The sequence below is a fragment of the Cupressus sempervirens genome, chromosome 11 (genome assembly GCF_028749045.1).
Source record: "Cupressus sempervirens isolate cs-2001-9-10 chromosome 11, ASM2874904v1, whole genome shotgun sequence".
Lineage (NCBI taxonomy): Eukaryota > Viridiplantae > Streptophyta > Pinopsida > Cupressales > Cupressaceae > Cupressus > Cupressus sempervirens.
In genome coordinates, this window is record NC_143128.1 from 600,493,313 (window position 1) to 600,515,019 (window position 21,707).

The 21,707-nt window shown below is 34.9% G+C and overlaps 1 protein-coding gene across 2 annotated transcripts in view; it reads left to right on the forward strand.

Annotated features, from left to right (window-relative positions):
• LOC149531106 (Methylthiotransferase) overlaps positions 1-21,707 on the forward strand; it is a 123,685-nt gene that overhangs the window by 21,046 nt on the left and 80,932 nt on the right. The window contains exon 3 of one of the 2 annotated variants that reach the window (XM_089811764.1): positions 11,003-11,094. In XM_089811764.1, the coding sequence (XP_089667890.1) occupies positions 11,003-11,094 (92 nt within the window). Of the gene's footprint in view, positions 1-11,002; positions 11,095-21,707 lie in introns of those variants that run through there. The other variant, XM_089811765.1, reaches the window with a different exon arrangement.

The window sequence follows — 21,707 nt, forward strand, 5'->3', positions numbered from 1 at the left end:
TCTGACAAATATATGATTTGCTGTTGTGAACAGCTACACCCAGAAGTTTATTACAGGAATGATAGCATTAACAAAATGAAAAATAATATTTAATTGAAAGGCTGACCTCTGCTGTAGAGTCCAATTAGCATTGCCTTTATCCCACTCAGCAACCTCATAACATTATTTTCCTCCTAGCTGCGGTCTCTGGATAAGATTTCATGTGTTTTTGGCATCATCATTCAGGATCCATCATCAGGATGTGATTCATCATTTCTCTTTTACTAATGTTCTCTAACTTCCTGATGATGGATCACAGAGTGTGATCGAAAACGGTCATGCAAAATAAAAAAACACTAACAATCATATCCAAAAACAGCAGCTAGTATATGGATTGTGGAAAACTTGTATCTTTAATAATTTTCGGCTTAAATAGCTGTATAGCCTCCACAAGCATCATATGGCAACCCCAAAAAGTGGTACAAGTTTAAATGAAGTATGTTATCCTTATTAAGAGCTGTGCCTGCTTGCTGATTGCATTGACCTTCCCAGGCTCTTCTATAAGCTGCGCTAGAAGATATAGAGGCTTAAATCTATATGCATAGTCTTCATCCTTTTAGAAGTATACTGTTCTGGCTTGGAACAGGTACGGCTGGGTTAGTGCAGCATACAAGTTATATTATTTTATTTTATTTTATAAATCATTTTTCCCACACATTGCACAATAAAGTTTGGTTCACCATTTACACACTGCACATACAAATTACCATTTGGTGGCATTTTTTTTTGTATTAGAATAGTTTAACCAACTGATACATATATCAAGTAGAAGAGTTTCATGTATCATCATCACAAGAGATCACCATTCATTGGAAGTGAAAGACCAGATAGCTAAGTCTTACCACCCTCATATATACAACTACAAAACAGGGGTAAAGACACAGTCCTGCTATAAACTATTGCTGTTACATATACATAGTTGATGCCTAAAATTAACTCACATCTGATAATAAAATATAGGATATCTTCAAAACACCAAGAAACTGTAAAACTTGGAGACAGTTGCCCCAACAATCATTTTATTTATTTGCATCTTCATTAGTGACAGAAATTCCATGAAAAGGACAGATAGAGGTATTCCATCCTGGCACACCATGTTCCTATGTGTATATTGCATCTTCCTTGATCATCACTGATATTGAAATCTTTCATAATCTGGTTGAGATTGTCAAGTTCACCAGGCTCCAGCATAGATTTATAGTGGTTCAGATACTGAACAACTTTAACATCATCTTAAAAAATGAACATTGATCCTTCTCCAACTAGCATCATAAATTTTCTTTTAGAAATCTTCAAAGGAGAGAAACTTGAGACATAATAGAAAAGTGATGAGTTTAAGATTAAACTCAGTAAGTCTTTGGACCTTCTTTTGAAAAACTTCTCCATTTGTTTTCCTCCAAAGAAACTATAAAAAATTCACAAGATAATAGAGATCTGCTGGCAAATTTTCAATAATGTGTACTTGCAAGTATCAAATTTCTTGAAAGATAATCTCTTTCAAACAATTTTTCTCACAATCTCTTTCAAATCTCTATCAATTTGCACTCCTGTGAACTTTGGATGAATATACCAAGGATTGTTTGGGAGGGTTTATTATGATAATAGATAAGCTTCTATTATTAGTTAATGGTTATCTATTGTAAATATTAGAATGTTTCTAATATTAGTTAGTCTGTAGTTATCTATGAACTTTCTTTAGCTTTCTTTTAGCTAGAATTACGACCATTTCCTAAGGAAACATCATTTTATTCTTTTGTATATATTGACTTCTCTGTCTCTATTAATATCTGTTACATCCCAAATTTTGCCTTATTTTAAATTTGATCATAAATGTTGGATTTAACAAATTATTCTTTCATGATCATGTGAAATAGATATTTATTAACTGTTGATGAAATGGTCGGTAACCTATAACTGTTATTAGATGATTAGAAGTTGTTGGATTTAAAATAGCGATATATATATATATATATATATATATATATATATATATATATATATATACACGACGAAATTGTTTTCATGGGTGATTGCAGGAGAAGATGAAGAGGGGGGAAGCATTGCTAAACGAGATCATCGGAATAGGATGTTTGCTTAGTTCAGTTATCAGGATCAGTAGGCATGACCTTAAAACTTCCTTGGAAGGGATATGATGACTTGACCACAGGATACATTATGGGACCCACATGAGCTATTAAGAAAACAATATAGGAGAAACATAAAATAAATCTAATTTAAAATATAAGACATACTTTAAGAGATCTTTAATTAATTTTCATCATATTATTATAATAAATACTTACATACGAACACATAAATATAAAAATGAAATGGCACTAATAAATTATAATAACGTAATTTAATGATGTCACTCCATTAATATACTTATGTGAACGTATATAAGAACATATTATAATAATAAATGAAAATTATAATCTTTTCAATTACTCTTTTCAACTTTTTATTTTATTTTTTTGTTTTCTTCTTCCTTCTTTTTTCAAATCGAATTAATAATTGAAATTTGAATGGATTCTTTGAAACTGCTGGAAGCCGAGAAGCTACGGCTAGTATTTTATATAGAAGCCATAATAGAAGTCGGGCAACACAACTCCCAACCCTACTATCTTTTTGCTATCAATTCCATATGCATGCTTTATAACCAAGCTTAGTTTTCCAAGATATCACAGTATATTACTTGTATCCGCTGTACCTTGCAAATGCCTCCAGCTTGATCGAATTTGTGTGTTTCTACTAAGCCGTGATAGGAGTCAAATCTCAGACCCCAACCTCCCTTCCTTTCTACTACATGTACGAAATAATCTGTCTGCTTAAGCCAAGTTCCATACTGTTTCTTCTTACTTCCACCAAACCCCTGCAAATATTTGAACAAGCAATAATCGAAATTGGGTGATATAACTAGTCAAGCAAGAGTTTCGGCTAAAGGATGAAAGGGTGCCAAGTTCAAGTCAATCTTCATTCACATATATATCAGGTTACGAATATGTTTCCCATCAAAATAAATATATTTTCATCATTTCTGTATGTAAGTCTGTCTATAACCGGCTAGGCATAAACAACAAATATTAGAATTGAGATCATTATATAATGCTTTGTTGACGGCCTCTTGTGAACTCCATAGAGTTTCCATTTTTGATCTTTTTTGTATTCAACAACCATCATTAAGAAGTCGAACGGTGGCTGTAGGAGTCTTGTGATGATTGTATGAATTAATTCAGATAGCAATAGCATTAATCATGCTGTCTTATTCCATGATATAAACAACAGAATGCTCATAATTTTCTAACACCTAGGATTCACTGGTAATGAAGCCATGAAATGGTGAAGAGGTGTAAATAAAAGGGACAAAATGTTCATAATCTTTCAGACACCTAGGATTCACCGGCAAGGAAGCCATGAAATGGTGAAGAGGTGGAATGAACCTGCAAGGAAACGAGAATGAAATCAGATATGAATAACTTAAATAATGAAATACTTAATAGCTCATGCTTGTCCCTGCAAGGAAACAAGAATGAAATTAGATATGAATATCTTAAATAATGAAATACTTTATAGCTCATACTTGTCCCTGTAATGGAATCTGTTGTCAAGTTCAAGTGGTGGTGATCGGGTCAATGCACCCATCGGAAATTCTTGGCCAAGGTAGTTTATAAGCATATGTGACATCCAATGATCACTTGGTGTCCGTAACATCAGTTATAGGTATGACTGAGTGGGCATTCAAACCACTCGGTAGCTCGGATGGCTAGATTGAAGAACATCCCAAGCCCGATCCTGAGGTAGGGAGGGCCATTTTAATATGTTTGAATGTTTGGGGATAAGTGTGGTCCGAGGTTGGAAGGTTAAGCCTATGACAATGCTTCTCCTCTCACCAATGCCAAGGCTTGCACAACCAGATAAAAGATCCTTCGATGATACTAGTATGTTTTCCTTCTTTCTTGTTAAGCAATTACCTTACTTGTTAAGCAAATTATCATGAATACATATATGTTAGTTAATCATTTATTTTAGTTGAATGTGACTACAGTTAGAATAGATAATTGTTTTTTTCATTTGAATAGGGATATGTTTATTTTCAGTTAAGCATGATTACAGTTGTTAATCTATTTATTTCAGTTGAACATGAAGATATAGTTAAGAAAAGTTAATAGTCGATCTTGAATTTGGTTACAGTTATTTCTATTATTTGTAGTCATTGTCATGTGAAATGGATTCAATTACTTATATAAACGTTGGGAAATATTAGTATTAGATGTCTTGATTTAGATATGAAAAACCGTTTGTTACAATATCAAGCAAATATTTACCAATTACTTTGTAATATGGTATCAGAGCCAATTCTTTGATTTTTTTCGAAAAATATTAGAATTTCTTGTTCGAAATTATCAGAGCAATATTTTTTGAAATTAATTTTTGTGATTTTTGCGTATTACGACCATTTTCTTGTAATTGCGGTCTGTTTTTTGTACGCATTTCTGCCATTTCTTGTGATTTTGTTTGCAGTAGGGCCATTTTTGTTCAAAACCCTAATTTTCTCTACGGGATCAATTTTTTTCTATTGCTACTTGGTGGGTTTTTCAAGATTTTAATTGGGTTGTCTTTTTTCTGGGTGCCTCGATTTTCGAGCCAATGGATCTAGAAACTAACATCGTCTTTTTAGGTTTTTTGAGCTCTCTCTTGGGTACTCCAATTTTTTTGGGTCTTCCATTTTTTGTCTCGAAGTATGTGCCTTCACAGATTTTCACGCTTTTCATTGGAAAACGTGCTATGACATCTCTGACCAATATTTTGATTGAGGGAAATCAGAAGTTCAACGGTTGCAATTATGACACATGGAAACGATGGATGATAACCATCTTCGAATATCGCGACAACGATATGGTGGTTATGGTTCACAACAGTCTTCTCAGTAGAGGTCCTCTACTCTAGCTTCAAAAGGCTCCAGGAAAAAGAACATTCAATGAAACTACTGCCATAAGTATGGGCACCTGAAGGTTGAATATCAGAAGTGCTTAGCTGCCCTATCTAAGCAATTTGGTTTGTAGCCGACAACGAACAATGCAGAGCACTTTGAGTAGACAAAATTTGCCTTTTATGCTTTTTGACAACTCTGTGCTCTGGATAGATTAACCATTAAGGGAGGGTATTACGATAATAGATAAGCCTCTATTATTAGTTAATGGTTATCTATTTGTAATCTATTGTAAATATTAGAATGTTTCCAATATTAGTGGGTTTGTAGTTATCTGTTAGCTTTCTTTAGCTTTCTTTTAGCTAGAATAAAATATTTCTATTCTTTACGATCGTTTCCTAAGGAAACATCGTTTTATTCTTTTGTGTATATTGACCTCTCGATCTCTGTTAATATCAAGCAAATATCTACCAATTACTTCGTAATAGGGTTTTTGTCCATGAAACAAGTTTTTTTTTAGGGTTTTCATTGTAGGCCGAATAACTGAACCACAAATTAGATTCTCAAAGAGGGTTTCACCAAAATGATTAACCAAGAATGAATCAAATGACCCTGTTGAGCAATCTGGAATTTTGATTTTTAAAATAACTTTTTAATATTAAATCTTTTAACTCCTAACAAGTAACTTTATAATATTATATTTTCTAGGTCTAGGTAAAGTCACTTTATAACTATATTCAACTTAAAATACGCAATTAATTAAATACAAGTTGCCTATGTTGTATAATTGCCCAGAAATTAAGATAAATAGCAATAAGGAATAACCAAAACAGATACAAGAGATACACAAAATAACCTTGGAACAATTTTTCAAAATTGAAGGGAGAAAACCCAGCCACACAACAAAATATGACGTTATTGATCATAAAATGTTCAAGTGTACAATGCTTATCGCTCGATGTGATATATATAACAAATATTGAGACTCTTCATATTACAACTGAAAGTCTCTTTAATTTCCCAAAACATGACTCTTTGTATTTCCACATGCATGCCTCAACGCATGCATACGACACATGTCTAGTTATTTAATATTACAATTATCATAAACGTCCTCTTCAGCTGAAAGTGACAATAACGATAATAACGAAAAATGTCTAGTTATTTAATATTACAATTATCATAAATGTCCTCTTCAGCTGAAAGTGACAATAACGATAATAATGCTCATGTTTCTAGAGATAAAGATCTCTATCACAACTACAATCTCTAACACTCCCTCTTAGCGAGAGAGATCTTTGGCTAAATAGTCACACTAGACTGCAACCAAAGAAATGTCAATGATAAATCTCAATGTGATGCTGTCATGGAATCTCTCAACATGACAAACTTGCAAAAATCACACTCAACTTTCTTCACGGACTCACTCAACGTGATGCTGTTGTGGATCTTGCAACATGACAAATTAGTAAGGTTTACAACCAAAAATTTATCACAAACTCTCTCAATGTGACACAGTCATCGACTATCTCAACATGACTTCCGATTCCCATTGCGGAATCTCTCAACATGATGCATTTTGGACTATCGCTACATGATGTTCACTATGAATTTCTCATAAGTGATAGAGTTATCAGGTTGTCCTTGCAACTTTAATAATTTTCCATAAATACTCATATTTAACAAGAAAGAAAATCACAGCTTAGACTTGTTTCCAACAAGAGTCACAAATTCTACAATATCAAAAAACATTAACAACATATATAAGGATGGTGGGGATTCCATAATGCCTCCCTCTCAACATAAAAAATATTGGTCATCACAAGAAAATAGCAGATGAAACCTCCCTCTAAATCTGAACATCTCCCTCTGAAAGAAATATCATTATCTTGAAAATACATAATGTCAACTCAGTCCCATGACATGAAAGTCTCCATGTTCATTACTATAGTCAACATATAATCTCTCATCATCTTGATGCATCCTGCAAGAAAGAGAGATTAGTGAAATCAACATGTCATGAGTAATACTGAGAGTAAAAACAAAAAGTACATATTTTTTGAACTAAACAAAATTAATATCACAATTTTACAACCATTTCATATAAGTCAATAGAGATGGTTTTAAGTAAACAGATAACAAATGAGTATCGGTACATGTTGCACAGGCTCTGCTGGTATTTGCGTCTAGAGCACTAGGAATATGAGCCTCTGCAAATAAAACCTTTTACCTACAATACCACAACTACTCTTTAATAGTGTACAATCCCAAAGTGTGGCAAACTCTGAATGCATCCATCATGACACTTTCTGAGATCTTTCAACGCAACATCAACCACCTTTAGAATGAGTGATTCATATTGAAGCAGCAGAAATTTCAAGAGATTCTATGTAGAGACTTCTTCATGCAATCAACACATACAAAAGTAGCTTTGTTAATCTTCTAGGAGTTTCAACATCCACTAAAATTATTAGTGCCAAGGAAATTTGAACCGTTATGAGTGTCGAAGGAAATACTCTTGCAAATCCATGTTGCTAAAGACATTGTTACTAGTTCTGATATATTCATCTTCAGCAAATGTCATGAAGGAAGAAAATGTGAAAGCATGTCCACAGACGCATAATAAAATGCAAGCTTTAGAGAAAGACAAGACTCTTGCCAGTTACAAATATTCATAACGGCAAGTAAATGTGAACCATCACCTTTTTTTGGGATATGGCCATTGATAAATGAAGAGCTTGATGACACATGGAAAGAAAACTCCCAATAATGACGAGCCAGAAACTCCGTAGGCATAGGCAAAGGAGAAGGAGAATGGATGAAGCTGATCCTCTTTAACTGCATTAATTTGCAGAGACTCTTTAACCGAGATAATTGTGATCTATTTCCTTACTTATACTGGCCGTTGCACCTGTGCTTATGCCTATTTGGTCTTGGCTGAAGAAGAAGGGGAGGGAGACAATAAACAGAGGTTCAATAGACTGCAACTTCCTCGATCATTCCACTTGCCACTTACATGCCTCGACGCTGAACAACTCATCGCCAATACTAAAAAAAAAAACCATCCAAAATGATAAAATTTTGCACACTTAATAAAAGAAAGCTGATCAATATTTAAATAACGTCCAAATTGGGAGAGTACACAAAAATATTATAAACTGCCTTCAATCAAGTTTCAAGACTAGTAAAAGTAACACTAAGAGTTTCTTTTACACAACCTACGGAAGTGCAATCAAAATACACATGATGCATCAAGAAATCGCCATGAAACACACAAAGTAAAGAGGCTCGATGAGATATATAACTCCCAATGAGCAAATTGAACGGTCAAACTAATAAAAGTGGGCGTTGCATTGGTGGAAGGCCACGACAACATGAATAAGCTGATGGCAAGAAATTGAGAAAATGACAAAAGTTTCCTAGATAATATATGAGAGGAGCTGAATAAGTGACGACCATAGTAAGGAAGAAAATCAACAAAGACACAACAAGATCTCCAAAGCTCGATGAGCCCCAACTGAAGATGACTTACGAAGGGAATAAAACACCTTGACCACAGTACGAAATAGTAACAAAATTAAAATACATGGCTCAAACAGGTCACAGAGTAGCTCAGACACAAAGATGTGAATGAGAAACATACGGTGACAGGTAGAAATAAAAAAGACGAATGATAAGCCTATTCTCAATAAGAACTGATGAGAAGGACAAAATCATCTACGTAGCTCCAGAACAAAAAAACGAGAAACATAGTTCATCTTCACAAATATATATTTCAAAGCAAATCACTACATATGAAAGAACTCTCTCCCAACTATAAAGCATAGACACTTATCAGTAGCTTGGAGAACATATGAGATTTGCAACTAAAACATGAGCTAGAGAGAAAAGACTTCCTTAGATGATGTTATTTACCCTGGCTCTGATAACATGTTGGATATTTGCCCAGAAATTAAGATAAACAGCAATAAGGAATAACAAAAATAGATACAAGAGACACACAAAATTACCTTGGGAAAACCCTTCTAAAATTGAAGGGAAAAAACCTAGCTACACAACAAAATATCACTGTATTGATCATAAAAATGTTCAAGTGTACAATGCTTATCGCTTGATGCGATATATATATAACAAATAGAGAGACTCTTCATATTACAACCGAAGGTCTCTTTAATTTCCCAAAACATGACTTTTCGTATTTCCATATGCACGCCTTAACGCATGCATAAGACACATGTCTAGTTATTTAATATTACAATTATCACAAATGTCCTCTTCAGCTGAAGGTGACCATAACGATAATAACGCATGCATAAGACACATGTCTAGTTATTTAATATTACAATTATCATAAATTTCCTCTTCAGCTGAAGGTGACTATGATGATAATAACACCCATAATACTAGAGATAAAGATTGTTAAGGAATAAAGATCAATGCCAGTTTCAGCAATTCTGATATAAATTCAAACCTTAATATATCGTATAGTTCTGTGACTGTTCTGATCCCATCTTCAATAATAGATGGCCGCAATTATATATATTGTAAATGTTGCTGTATATATAAACAGTGCTGTGATAAGTATATTGTTTAATGTTTACTGCAGATAATAATACACTGTTGTGATTGATATCCTCTCTGCAGTGGAAATAGCACATATATACATATGGGAATAGTCATGCCCACGTGGGGGCATGACTGGTCATGACCCTATGTGGTCATGACTGTTCGCTAATCATGTTTGTTAATGTTTGACCAAAACAGCGACTCACCCGCTTTATGAGTAAGGCTCGACTGATATGAAAACAGGGCCCCATCAATATCTTCGTCAACCATATAATACAGAGCCCGATCTGGGCATAAGATATATGTACAGTAATATACACAAGGTGAAGTGCGACCTGCTATATGCAGATAATAGTATAGTAAATCATTTTATAAATTAGACCATTGAATATATATATATGTATGTATGTATAATTTACATGCAAGCATACATATATATATTTGTTATATATATCAATTTAATTATGATTTGCTATATGCTTCAATCCAACTGAAGCTACATCTTTAACACACACACACACATATATATAATTTATGCAAGCATACACACATATATATATATTTGTTATATATCAATTTAATTATGATTTGCTATATGCTTCAATCCAACTGAAGCTACAACTTCAACAATGATCTCTATCACAGCTACAATCTCCAACAGCCTGGAATCACTAATATAGATGATTTAATTAATTAAATTATTTCTTCTCTGAAATCCTGGACCAAGGATAGGGACACTACATCTTTCCTCATCTGGGTTCAGTATTCCTTCAAAATATAAAAGAAATGATTCACCACTCACAAAATTATTACAACAATCTTATCTAATGTAAATTATTATTAATTTTGTTGGTCTTCCGTGGGAGGATACATATGTAATTAAACAGAATAGATGGCCATTCTGAAATTGATTGAAATATCATCCATCTCAACATTCTCTGGATTGGGATGTAAAAGGAATGTAACTAGAAAGATTTTAAAATGACAGAGACTATTTAATTAATGGTTAAAGATATCCTAGAATGGGAATTATTCTATGCAAAAATCGATGGTCTACTTACAGGTAGAAAAAACAACGTGCTAAATTATAAGTTGTGTGATATCTAGATGGTTGTAGTAGTAACTGAAAATTTATTCGTTGGAACGTTTTACATTATGTGGATTTATGTAATAACTGGAAACAAATGCTTTTGAACTTTTTACTTTGTTTGGATTGCAGCATTAACTGAAATGCATGCTTGTGAGCTTTTTACGTTGTGGAATCTGCATATCATATTTTTAATATTAACTGAACTGCATATAACTACTTCTATGTTCCTTTTAGTCTACATTTGTTTATGGTTGACTTATGGCCTATATAATTTTCCCAGATGGACAATCTACATGCGTACATTTAAGAAATTGTAGAAATGCTTTTTCAGCATAGGCAAGATTGGAAATTTAATAGCTTGTTTTATATTCGAACAGAGTGACAGTGAATACATGGCTGGCCAACTCTCAGCATATGGTTATACAGTAAGCGATGATCCTGAAGACTCAGATCTGTGGCTGATTAATACGTATGTATAGGTTTATATCCTTTATGTTATCCACATTTAGATTCTTACACTTTTGTCCATTTTGCGAGTTAATACATATTTATCAAGGTTGAATTTTAAGCAATTAGCGATTTAGAACATTACATCATACTGGTACCTGAAAAATACCAAGATTTAGAACAAGCATGGGAAGTAGCTCAGAATCTGTGATATCGAGAATATAATTTAACCCATAGCAGTCCAATTTTTTGTTAGAGAAGTATCTGGAAATGAAAGACACTATTTATTATGATTGTTTTCTGCAGAAATGACAGTTAGAAACAAATACATGTTAAAATACCAAGAAATACCCCCAAAAAGATAATCACCCTCTTGGAACCAAAAACTGATGCACACTAAACCTCTATTAAGAAGTAGTTGGTAAATATTTGCTTGATATTAATAGAGACTGAGAGGTCAATATATACAAAAGAATGAAACAATGTTTCTTTTGTAAACGATCGTAAAGAATAGAAACTTTTTATTCTAGCTAATAGAAACCTAACAGTTATCTACAGCCTAACTAAATATTAGAAACATTCTAATATTTACAATAGAGTACAAATATATCATCATTAACTAATAATAGATAATAATAGAAGCTAACCATTATTGTAATACCTTCCGTTAATGGTTAATATATCCACAACACCAAGCTGTCCTTGTTGAATTTAATAGGATCACTGCAGATGTAATTGAATTGCCTTCTTGGTATATTCTTTCCAAAGACAACGATCTTATATTTATAATAGAGAAAGGATCAAGAGTAGACATGTCCCATGAAGGGACGCGTCCATTCATTAACTTAAAGATAATTATATATATCATTGTATTAAGTTCTCTAATATAATAGAAATATATAATTTCTCACATTATATATGTGTGTGTATATATATATCATAATAATAAACTTATATCTCAATTATAACAAATATATATAAATTATATCTCATAAATAATTATATATATTCATAGGCTTATCCGACTGAAGCTACCAAACATCAACACTCCCTCTTAGCTAGGGAGGATAAACACGACATATATTACACCATTGGTAATATTAGTTATGACAAATTCAAGATATCTTTGATCACAAGATATTCATTATTTTGATATGACATTTGATATCATGAGTCTAGGTGTCCCAGAATTTTGGCATTCGATGTCCACCAAGTGCTCAAAATGTTTTGATATCACATATGATATCATGAGTGTTGGCCTTCTAGAATATCAATGATATTCACCGAGTACCCAAATAAGGTTTGATATTACATCTGATATCAAGAGTATTGGCTTCTCAGAATATCTAATGATATTCACCAATTACTCTTTGAGTAATGGCCTCCTAGAATGTTGAGATGCAAAGACATTCACCATTTACTCAAATTTAGATCTCATTATACAAGTTATTGTAAGATCATCACCTTACAATAACTTCTGCAAATACAAGTGACATCAAATGGAAGTCGTCACTTCCACTTGATTTACACAGGGGGTAGGCTCATTAAATCACAGTCACAAGATATGTTCAATAATTACAGTCCTCTTGACTGCTCCAATTTACTGATCACTTGGAGAATCCATCTCATCATTGTTTACTCCTCTGAACTAATATGATCAAGATCACCAAAGATTGACTAAATCATATCCTCTATCTCGCTCCCTTTCTTTCAAGGTTGCCCATAATGAAATGTCAAGCTCCCTCTAAATCTGAATCTCCCTGTGCCTGCAATAACATTCTTAGAGGAAAAGATCAAAGCATGTGGCTCTTATAGTGCATATACAAATAAGAATATGTTAACATTGATTAGTAATCTAAGTAAATTTAACTCATGTCTATTACTAACAACAACATAACTCATTATTTTATGTTTTCATGAACATAATTCTTTAAGATGTATAGAAAACAAAATATGTATATTTCATCTTTAACTCTTTATGTTTAACAAACATTATATCGAATTATAAATATAATATTTAAATATTCATATTTCCTTATGTTAAAATAATAAATTATATCAAAAGATCATATTCAAATATTGACAAAACTAATAATACGTTATTCAAAATATAATTAATGACTTCATCATATATATAACAATAATATACATATTATTGTTATATATTAAATACCTTATGTAATGCACAATACCTCTAAATATCTTTAAATAAGTTTATAAATCTTGATATCTTAAAATATTAAATAACATTACCTTTTGGTGACATCAACTATGTTTCATACCTTGCCCACTTGTATGTGGGGTCTACGATGGTGTGCATTACCTTTTCCCATGCGGTTGTCATGATACCTCTGTATATATGTATATATTTGTATTCACGACACTCATCGTGCTAGTGTCCAGCCAGGTTTAACTTCCTTGTACCTAATGTTGCTTTCAACTAAATTCACATGCCTTCTAACATACTCATTGATATTTTTAACTGAAACTTTATTATCTCCGTAGGTTATTCATCTTCCACAACTGCTTACTCATGGTTTACATCTTCAAAATGGAGTGAATATTAAGTCCATTTCTGAATATGATTGCAACTTTATTTACTGGACCTTGTCTTCAAAATGCTGCTCCAAATTTGATTTGTATAAGCGTTTCATCAATTTCTTTTATACACACTTGATATTCACGACACGTGAGCTCCTTCCACTATAATTTTTGGGGTGGTCTTCCATACAAATCACTTTGTGTTCATTCATATTTTACTTTTTGCTTCTTTTTTTTTTTCTGTTTGTGGGTAGTTATTTGGCAGGGACATCGTCCACGTCAGATCTGTCCTCCATGTCAGACCTGTTCATTCAGTGCTTTGCACTTCTCTGCCTCATTGATTTAAAAAAAAAAATTTCTTCCTATCGAGTTTGTTCCCTCTGCTGTGAATTTTATGTGTAATTTCTGATTCCATAATAGTCGCAACAGAAAGAAACAAATATTAATCTCAAATTTGAAAGTTTTGCGCACATTTCAAATTATATTTCGTTGACCTTAGAAAGATTTCATTAATAGTTTCTCATTTGCAGCAACCTGGCTCTGATACCATGTTGAATTTAATAGGATCGCTGCAGATGTAATTGAATTGCCTTCTTGGTATATTCTTTCCAAAGACAACGATCTTATATTTATAATAGAGAAAGGATCGAGAGTAGACATGTCCCATTAAGCGACTCGTCCATTCATTAACTTAAAGATAATTATATATATCATTGTATTAACTTCTCTAATATAATAGAAATATATAATTTCTCACATTATAATTATATATATATATATATATATATTTCATAATAATAAACTTATATCTCAATTATAACAAATATATATAAATTATATCTTATATATATATATAGGCTTATCTGACTGAAGCTACCAAGCATCAACAATCCTCTAGATTTGACAAACTTATCAGGACCAAGAGGTTTGGTGAGAATGTTTGTAGTCTGATCCATTGTAGGAACATACTACAAGTCAATTGTCCCGTCTTCAACCAGTTGTCATATGCAGTGACAATGAACATCCACATGCTTGGTCCATTCATGGAAGACTGGATTCTGTGATAATTTAATAATGTCTTCATTATCAGAAAACAAAGTGGTCAGTCCTGCTGGCATATCCCCAAGCATCTGACAAAGCCAAACAACTTCACATCCTACTGTAATAGTCGCTCTATTCAACCTTCATGGAGGAGAAAGAAACTGCCTGCTGCTTCTTACTAGTCCATGTGATGGCACCGGATTCCAAACTGAACACATATCATCCAAAAGTTGACTTTTTATTGTCAATCCCAATCTAAATCTGTGAACCCACTAAGCCTAGGATTAGAACTTCGAGAGTAAAGAAGTCCATAATTTGTAGCGCCTCTCACATAACTAAGCATATGCTTTGTTGCTATTCAATGATCAGTTTTGGGAGTTGACATAAAGCAGGAGATGTAGTTGACTGTGAAATTGATATTAGGCCTAGTAGTAGAGAGGTAGATGAGGTTGCCTATTAGTTGCCTGCATGTAGTATCATCAACGGGAGGAGAATTAGACTTGGTTGATAACTTGAGACCTTTCTCCGTGGGTGTAGATGCAGGCTTGCAATCCTGCATATGGAATTTGTCTAACAGACCCCTTGTATATTTAGATTGAGATATGAATATACCAAAAGACTGTTGTCAAACCTCAACACTTAGACAATAATGCATGAGTCCAAGGCCAGTCATATCAAAGACTGGCATAAATTTTGTTTGATTCTCTGAACCAAAGATGCCGAACTTCCAGTGATGATAAAATTTTATCCACATAAATAACTAGAAGGATGATCTCACTGTAAGTAGTCTTGATGTACAAATTTGAGTCTAAAGAAGTCCTCTGGAAGCCTTGATCATTGAGGTCCTTATCAATTTTTATGTACCATGCCTGAGGGGCCTCCTTAAAGCCATAGAGAGCTTTCACTAATTTGAGAACTTGATGTTTTTTATTGGCAACCTTGAAACCGAGAGGCTGTGTCATGTAGACCTCTTTGTGAAGATTGTTGACACGAAAGTTTGTACCCTTGCCTAAAGTTTTTACCTAAAGGCAACCTCGTGTAACATGGAAACAATCTCAAAAGTGTGGGACTTTGCAATTAGAGATTGAGTCTTTGGAGAAGGCCGACTTCCTTGATATAGGGGTGCACCTAACTATTTTTTGAGAGGAAAAGGGAGAAGGAGATGCATGAAAATCGAACTACCTATTCTAATCTAGATGGGGTGATGCAACAAATAGTAATTCAATCCACTTCTTTCTAATAATTGCACTAAAATCCAATAGACTTCGCAAGATACACCACTATCTGCATTTCTTCAATCTTAATATCATAGACAAGTCAATAAGGCAACATGACCATACAAGGAATACGATAGATTCACTTAACAGATCAATTAACTGGAATGAACATAATCATATGGTATTACAATTGTCAAAATACATTTAGAAGAAGTGAGGCATAATAGATTGCACAAGCTTAACTGATTGAGAATGGATACGACAGAGGCGATTTCTATTGAATAAAAGGAAAAACAATTATAGAGAGTATCTGCAGAAGACCATAAAAGAGAAATGTTTTGAACAACTATAAAACTTGCCTTTACAGGGTGCAGGCATAACCCAGGTACAACCTTGAGTCTGAACTCACATCCATGGATTGGTTTACAGATGAGGGCAACTTCTGAGAATCAAAAGAAGATTTGATCATGAAGTGCAACTGCTCCTCGACATGACAAAAAGAACAAGGGGAAGAGTGCACTCAGCTGTAAGAGATCAAATCGACATAGAATCCATCATGATATGCATTTAAGAAGCATGGAGTGTAGCGGTGTTGAGGATATCAAAAAATGGTTCAGGCGACGAATTATTTCTCCATTCTTTCCAACTGTTGCATGTTTACATTTACATCGTGCTAGATCAGCTATATCAACAAGTCAATTGTATTCAACTATTTTTTTGCCATGTGGCCCTATACCCTTGAAACATGTTGCCACCTTGCCCAACAGTCATCTATCTTGTTGACTTGTGCTCACATTTGTTCGCGGCTTCGCAATTTGTTCTTTGACTATAGTTCTGACACTTGCGATCTTGCGAAGACATATGGAATTGACTGCTTGATGCTCCATTGCAACATTGCAACCATCTATCATAACCGCATACCAAACCCTGCAAAGCTGTGAGAACAATCTTCTAACTGTGATTGTATCATTGAAACCGGCAATTGATCCCTTCCACTAACCATTGCGAACGGGCGAAGCCACTACATTGACCTCCATTGCACTATTGCAACTTAAAGTTTTAACTTTAATGTTAACCTTGCGACTGTGCATCCAAGACCCTTTTCGTTGCTTTGTAGCTTTAACTGTGATTCAATCATCTAAGTGATCAAAGGCATTCGCAACCTCACCACCTTGACCATGGTTTTCCCTTAACCTATTGTAACTGTGCAAACAAGGCATTTCATAGCCTTGCAACACCAACAAAGGGTAAATCTTGACCACTTGCGATGTTGCGAAAGCACATGAAATAGATTACCTTGGTTAACTTCGCACGGTTGCAGCTTGAGTCTGCCTGAACTTGAAGCTACCTGCGCTCATGCAATTCAAGCTAATCACTCTATCACAACTTAAAATTGAATGCTAGCCTTTTGAGTTGCGAAGTCGCGCTAACTGTTGAGATGACCATGTCGCACCTTTGTGACCCCTTTGGCAGTTAAGTGATGAATTGGAGTGATCGAGCGAAAAATAGTTTCACATCGTCGCGACTCAAATGCTTCCTTCAACATGAAAACTTATAAGGCTTTAGGGATATAAAAAGAAAAGTCAAGGTATGGCGTATCTCTATTAGCTTTGCATGGCAATTAATGGACCAATCAAATGATCATGGTCATGGCTGTCACACTGGATATTTGAATTTTAGGAAGGGGGGCAAAAATTGTTAACATTTTTGGTGACTCAAGGGGGATGCTTACCTGCTAAGCATGTACTAGTGGCCTTTGAGCAATCCATTGGGCTATGGAGTCACAAAAATGAACCTTGGATATTGCCTGAATCTTCACAAAACTCTGCCTCTTCATGCAATTGCAAAACTTCAAAAAAACTACTATGTCTTAGAGAAATAGCTTGTGCCCATGCACTTATTGAAAACAGGAAAACTATTCTAATACATACAAAAACTTCAACCTCCTCTAGAAGCAAGGTTTAAGGTGAATTCCATTAACTAGAATTGGCAGAATATCACCATTAGGCTTGTATAGCTTAAAAGCGTTGGCCTCCTTACAATTGGTGGTAACATATGGTCCACTGCACATAGCATCAAATTTGGAGTGCCTACTAGGTTTAGCTCTATCTGCGTCCCACTTGAGAACAAGGTCTCCTTTAAAAACTTTGGCTGTAGCTTTCTTGTCAAAACTTCTTTTGACCTATTGCTGACGTGCCTCAAGTGCGTGCATAGCTTGCTGTCTCTTCTCTTTTAATTCAATTAGTTCTACTATCCTGACTGCCATAGCATCATTCTCAGCTAGCTCCAACTGATGAGCCAACTCAAGAGAGGGGAACTCAATTGAGATAGGAAGCCTGGCCTCTCGTCCATATACCACCATAAAGTTGAATTCCCAATTGCTCTCTTAGGTGTAATTCTGTTAGCGCAAAGAGCAATCTTCAACTTGGCATGCCAATCTCTTTGATTATCGTTAATTGTTCTCTTCGTTATTCTAATGAAGTTCTTGTTGGAGGATTCGACCAAGCCATTCCCTTGGGGATAATAATTTGAGGAAGTGCTCAAATATATTCCATGTTCCAAGGCCCAAGAGCATATATGAGTTCCAACAAAAGATTTGGCATTATCTGATATGATAGTTGAAGAAACACCAACTCTGGTCACTATTCCATTAAGGAACTCAACCACTAAAGCCTTTGTTGCATCTCTCAAAGCTACTGCCTCTATCCACCTTGTGAAGTAATAAGTGGCTACCAAGTTTCATTTGTGACCGGAACTAGAGGGTGGATTTATTGGACCAATGAAATCCAAGTCCCATTGAGCAAAAGGTTAAGTCCACTTGAATAGGATGGAGAGGAAGGGCAGCCAATCTTTGCTTTACTGAAAAGAGAGCACACTTCTCACATTTCCTCACCCACTTGTGACAGTCATTGAATAGGGTTGGCTAATAATAACCAGACCTCATTATCTTCATTGTCGTAATTCTGGCTGAGAAATGACCACCAACAGGGCCATAATGGAACTCTTTCAATAGCCTGCTGATCCGATCAGTTTGAATACACCTTAATAGGATTCCATTAGAACTCTTTCTAAACAATATTCCATCCACCAAGGGATAGACTGTAGTCTGAATTGTCTTCTCGTGGCTTTGTCCAGGCCTTGGGGATATCTTCCTTCTATTAAGAAGGTAGTCATATCATGCAACCAATCAGTTTGATTCTCATTCTCTACTAGTTGCTCACCTTGTATCAAGAGGGCAGCTTCTTCCGGTGTCTCAAAAGATGAGGCCATTTGCTCACACAATCCCTTGCACCTCACAAGCTTGGTGGTCTCAATATAAATGTCATATTCCATAACTTTGGTTCTCGAACCAAAAAAATTAGGGTTCTCGAACAAAAAAACCTGGCCGACCAACAATGGTGGATTTAGGCAAAAAAAATGCAGAACTGGACCAAAAATTGGTGGATTGCAGAGATCTGATGTTGTGGAAAGAGTAAGACAAAAATAATGGTGCTGTCCAGAGGTTTTGCTGCTCCAAAAAAAATGCTCAATACACCTGTTACGAGCTGTTTCAGAAACAAGTTGTAGACATGGAATTTGCAGACCAAAGAAACCTAGCCGAGTAGTATATTAGACGCGATTTGAAGCAGATTGTAGACTCGAGTTTGAACTAGATATTTGACATGATTTTTAGCAAAAAAATTAGACGCGATGTTAAACAAATAGTAGACGCAATTTTCTAGTTACAAAAAAATTGTGAGTTGCAGAGAGATGAGAAAAACCTACATGAACTATGTAATGCCTCGTCTGAAGATCCTTGGAATACATAGATAAAACATGTATTGAATAGTTTTTTTCATAAGATAAGTTACTTAACAACAACATAAAGTAACCAAGTGCAAGAATGAAACATCTATACAAGATAATAAAATAGGGAACATGGCTAAACTCATATGTTCACTACACCAGAGAAAGTCTTATAAACACTTCCAAAGATCCCCAAGCACTAAACCATAACTTACAACTACAAATCACACGAATCATGAGAATACAAAAGGAGAGATGTTCTTTTTAAGCCCCAAAGCGCAAGTTCCTAGCATGGTTACACTTACAAGTCTATTTCCAACTAACCATAGCATAATCAGGAATTATAGGCAGAGACCATCAAACGGTCATGCACAAGACGAGGGCTCAAGGTTACTACCACTCATCTACTAGGCACCATGCTGAAAGACAAATGCTGAATCCTGAAATGGGCTAAGTTTGGAATCTTGAAGCCCTGAAATCCGACTAAGTCTGAATTTCTGAAGTTCTGAGATTTTCTAGAGTCTCCTATCTTATCTTGGAGAGATCTGGAACCTATCTCAAATGAATCGTTGCATATCTTAAGTATATGGAAGAAGAAGAAGAAGAGTAAATGAAGAAGAGAATGATATCTTTATATATAGGAAGCAAGAACTCCAAAAAGGGTACCCAAATCTCCTTAAAGACCACATCTAGCAAGTCGGAAAGTGCCTCAAATAGGTTTTCCCACAGACCCTGTGTAATGCTTTTTACTATAGCTAGGCAAGACTTTTTTCCCATGTGATATTTCTTACAATATCCAGACGATACTTCTTTCTATAGCCATGCAATACTTTCTACTATGGCCATGCGATACTTTACCAGTATCGTACGATATTCTTCGCTACTATAGTGTGATACTTTTCTAGTATTGCCCAATGCTGAACAAATATTGCCCAAGTTTTGAACATAAGGCTAATTAGCCCTTTAAGAGACAAAGTAGGGTTAGATCCTCCACACTGGGGAGTACTGGATCCACCAAGCTCGAGGAACAATCACTCGAGAGCATCAAAAGGATAGAGAAGATCTAGATAACTTGCATAAACAACAGGCTACCTTGAACCATGATAAACGACATTGCAATGAAGTAAAACAACATCCTCATAGGATACATGTACATAATCAACATCTCTAGAAGGAAATCACAAGCAAATAAGACACCAAACTAAAAACAACTGTGCTCATTTCCTCTCAACCATAATGGCATCATGAGACCACAGGGATCCTAGCCATATCCTCGAGCATGAATCTCAAATTGCCAACAAGATAGTTTGAGTTGTCTTATGAGATCATTCTTACCAACAACCATCAAATAACATCATAAGAACAAGTATGTACAACTTGCTAATCTACCAATATCATCACCAATCTAAGGTAATGGTAAGAAACATCATGATAAAGGAATGCATAACGTAAACATACTAAACATCATATACAACATGATATCAATGCATCCGAGATAAACCATAAATCACAAGAGAACATACTCTGGATACGCCGAAGTACGAAGTGAATATCCAACACCGGTCTCAAATTGAAGTAGACCATCTCCATACACTGGTCCCTAGCAGTGGTATAGGTAGCTACGCCTTCCAACCACGTGGTACCCGTAGGTCCACTCCCGCTGTGTTGATGGAGATAATGATCCGATCACAATCACACAATACAATCATCCATGGCTAACACTCACACCAATCAGTACAGAGGATTGAAACCAAGATCATGAGACAATGCAATACAACAGTTCCTGGTTAGATGCTAGTGGAGAGTAGATTGCTTGGGACTCCCAAGCTAAACATTGTGTGGAAACTCTCCTTCGTGAGGCCATCGCACTGTGTCCTCGGTAAACCCATACAGACACTCGCCCTCAAAAAACCCATGCAGGCACGTACCCTCGGATCAACTCGTATAAATATTCTCTTTTATTATCTTAGTTGTATTACCTCTTAATTCATTTAGTTATCACTTATTAGAAACTTCTGTATGTTGACCTTGTCGGGAACACGACCTGTGG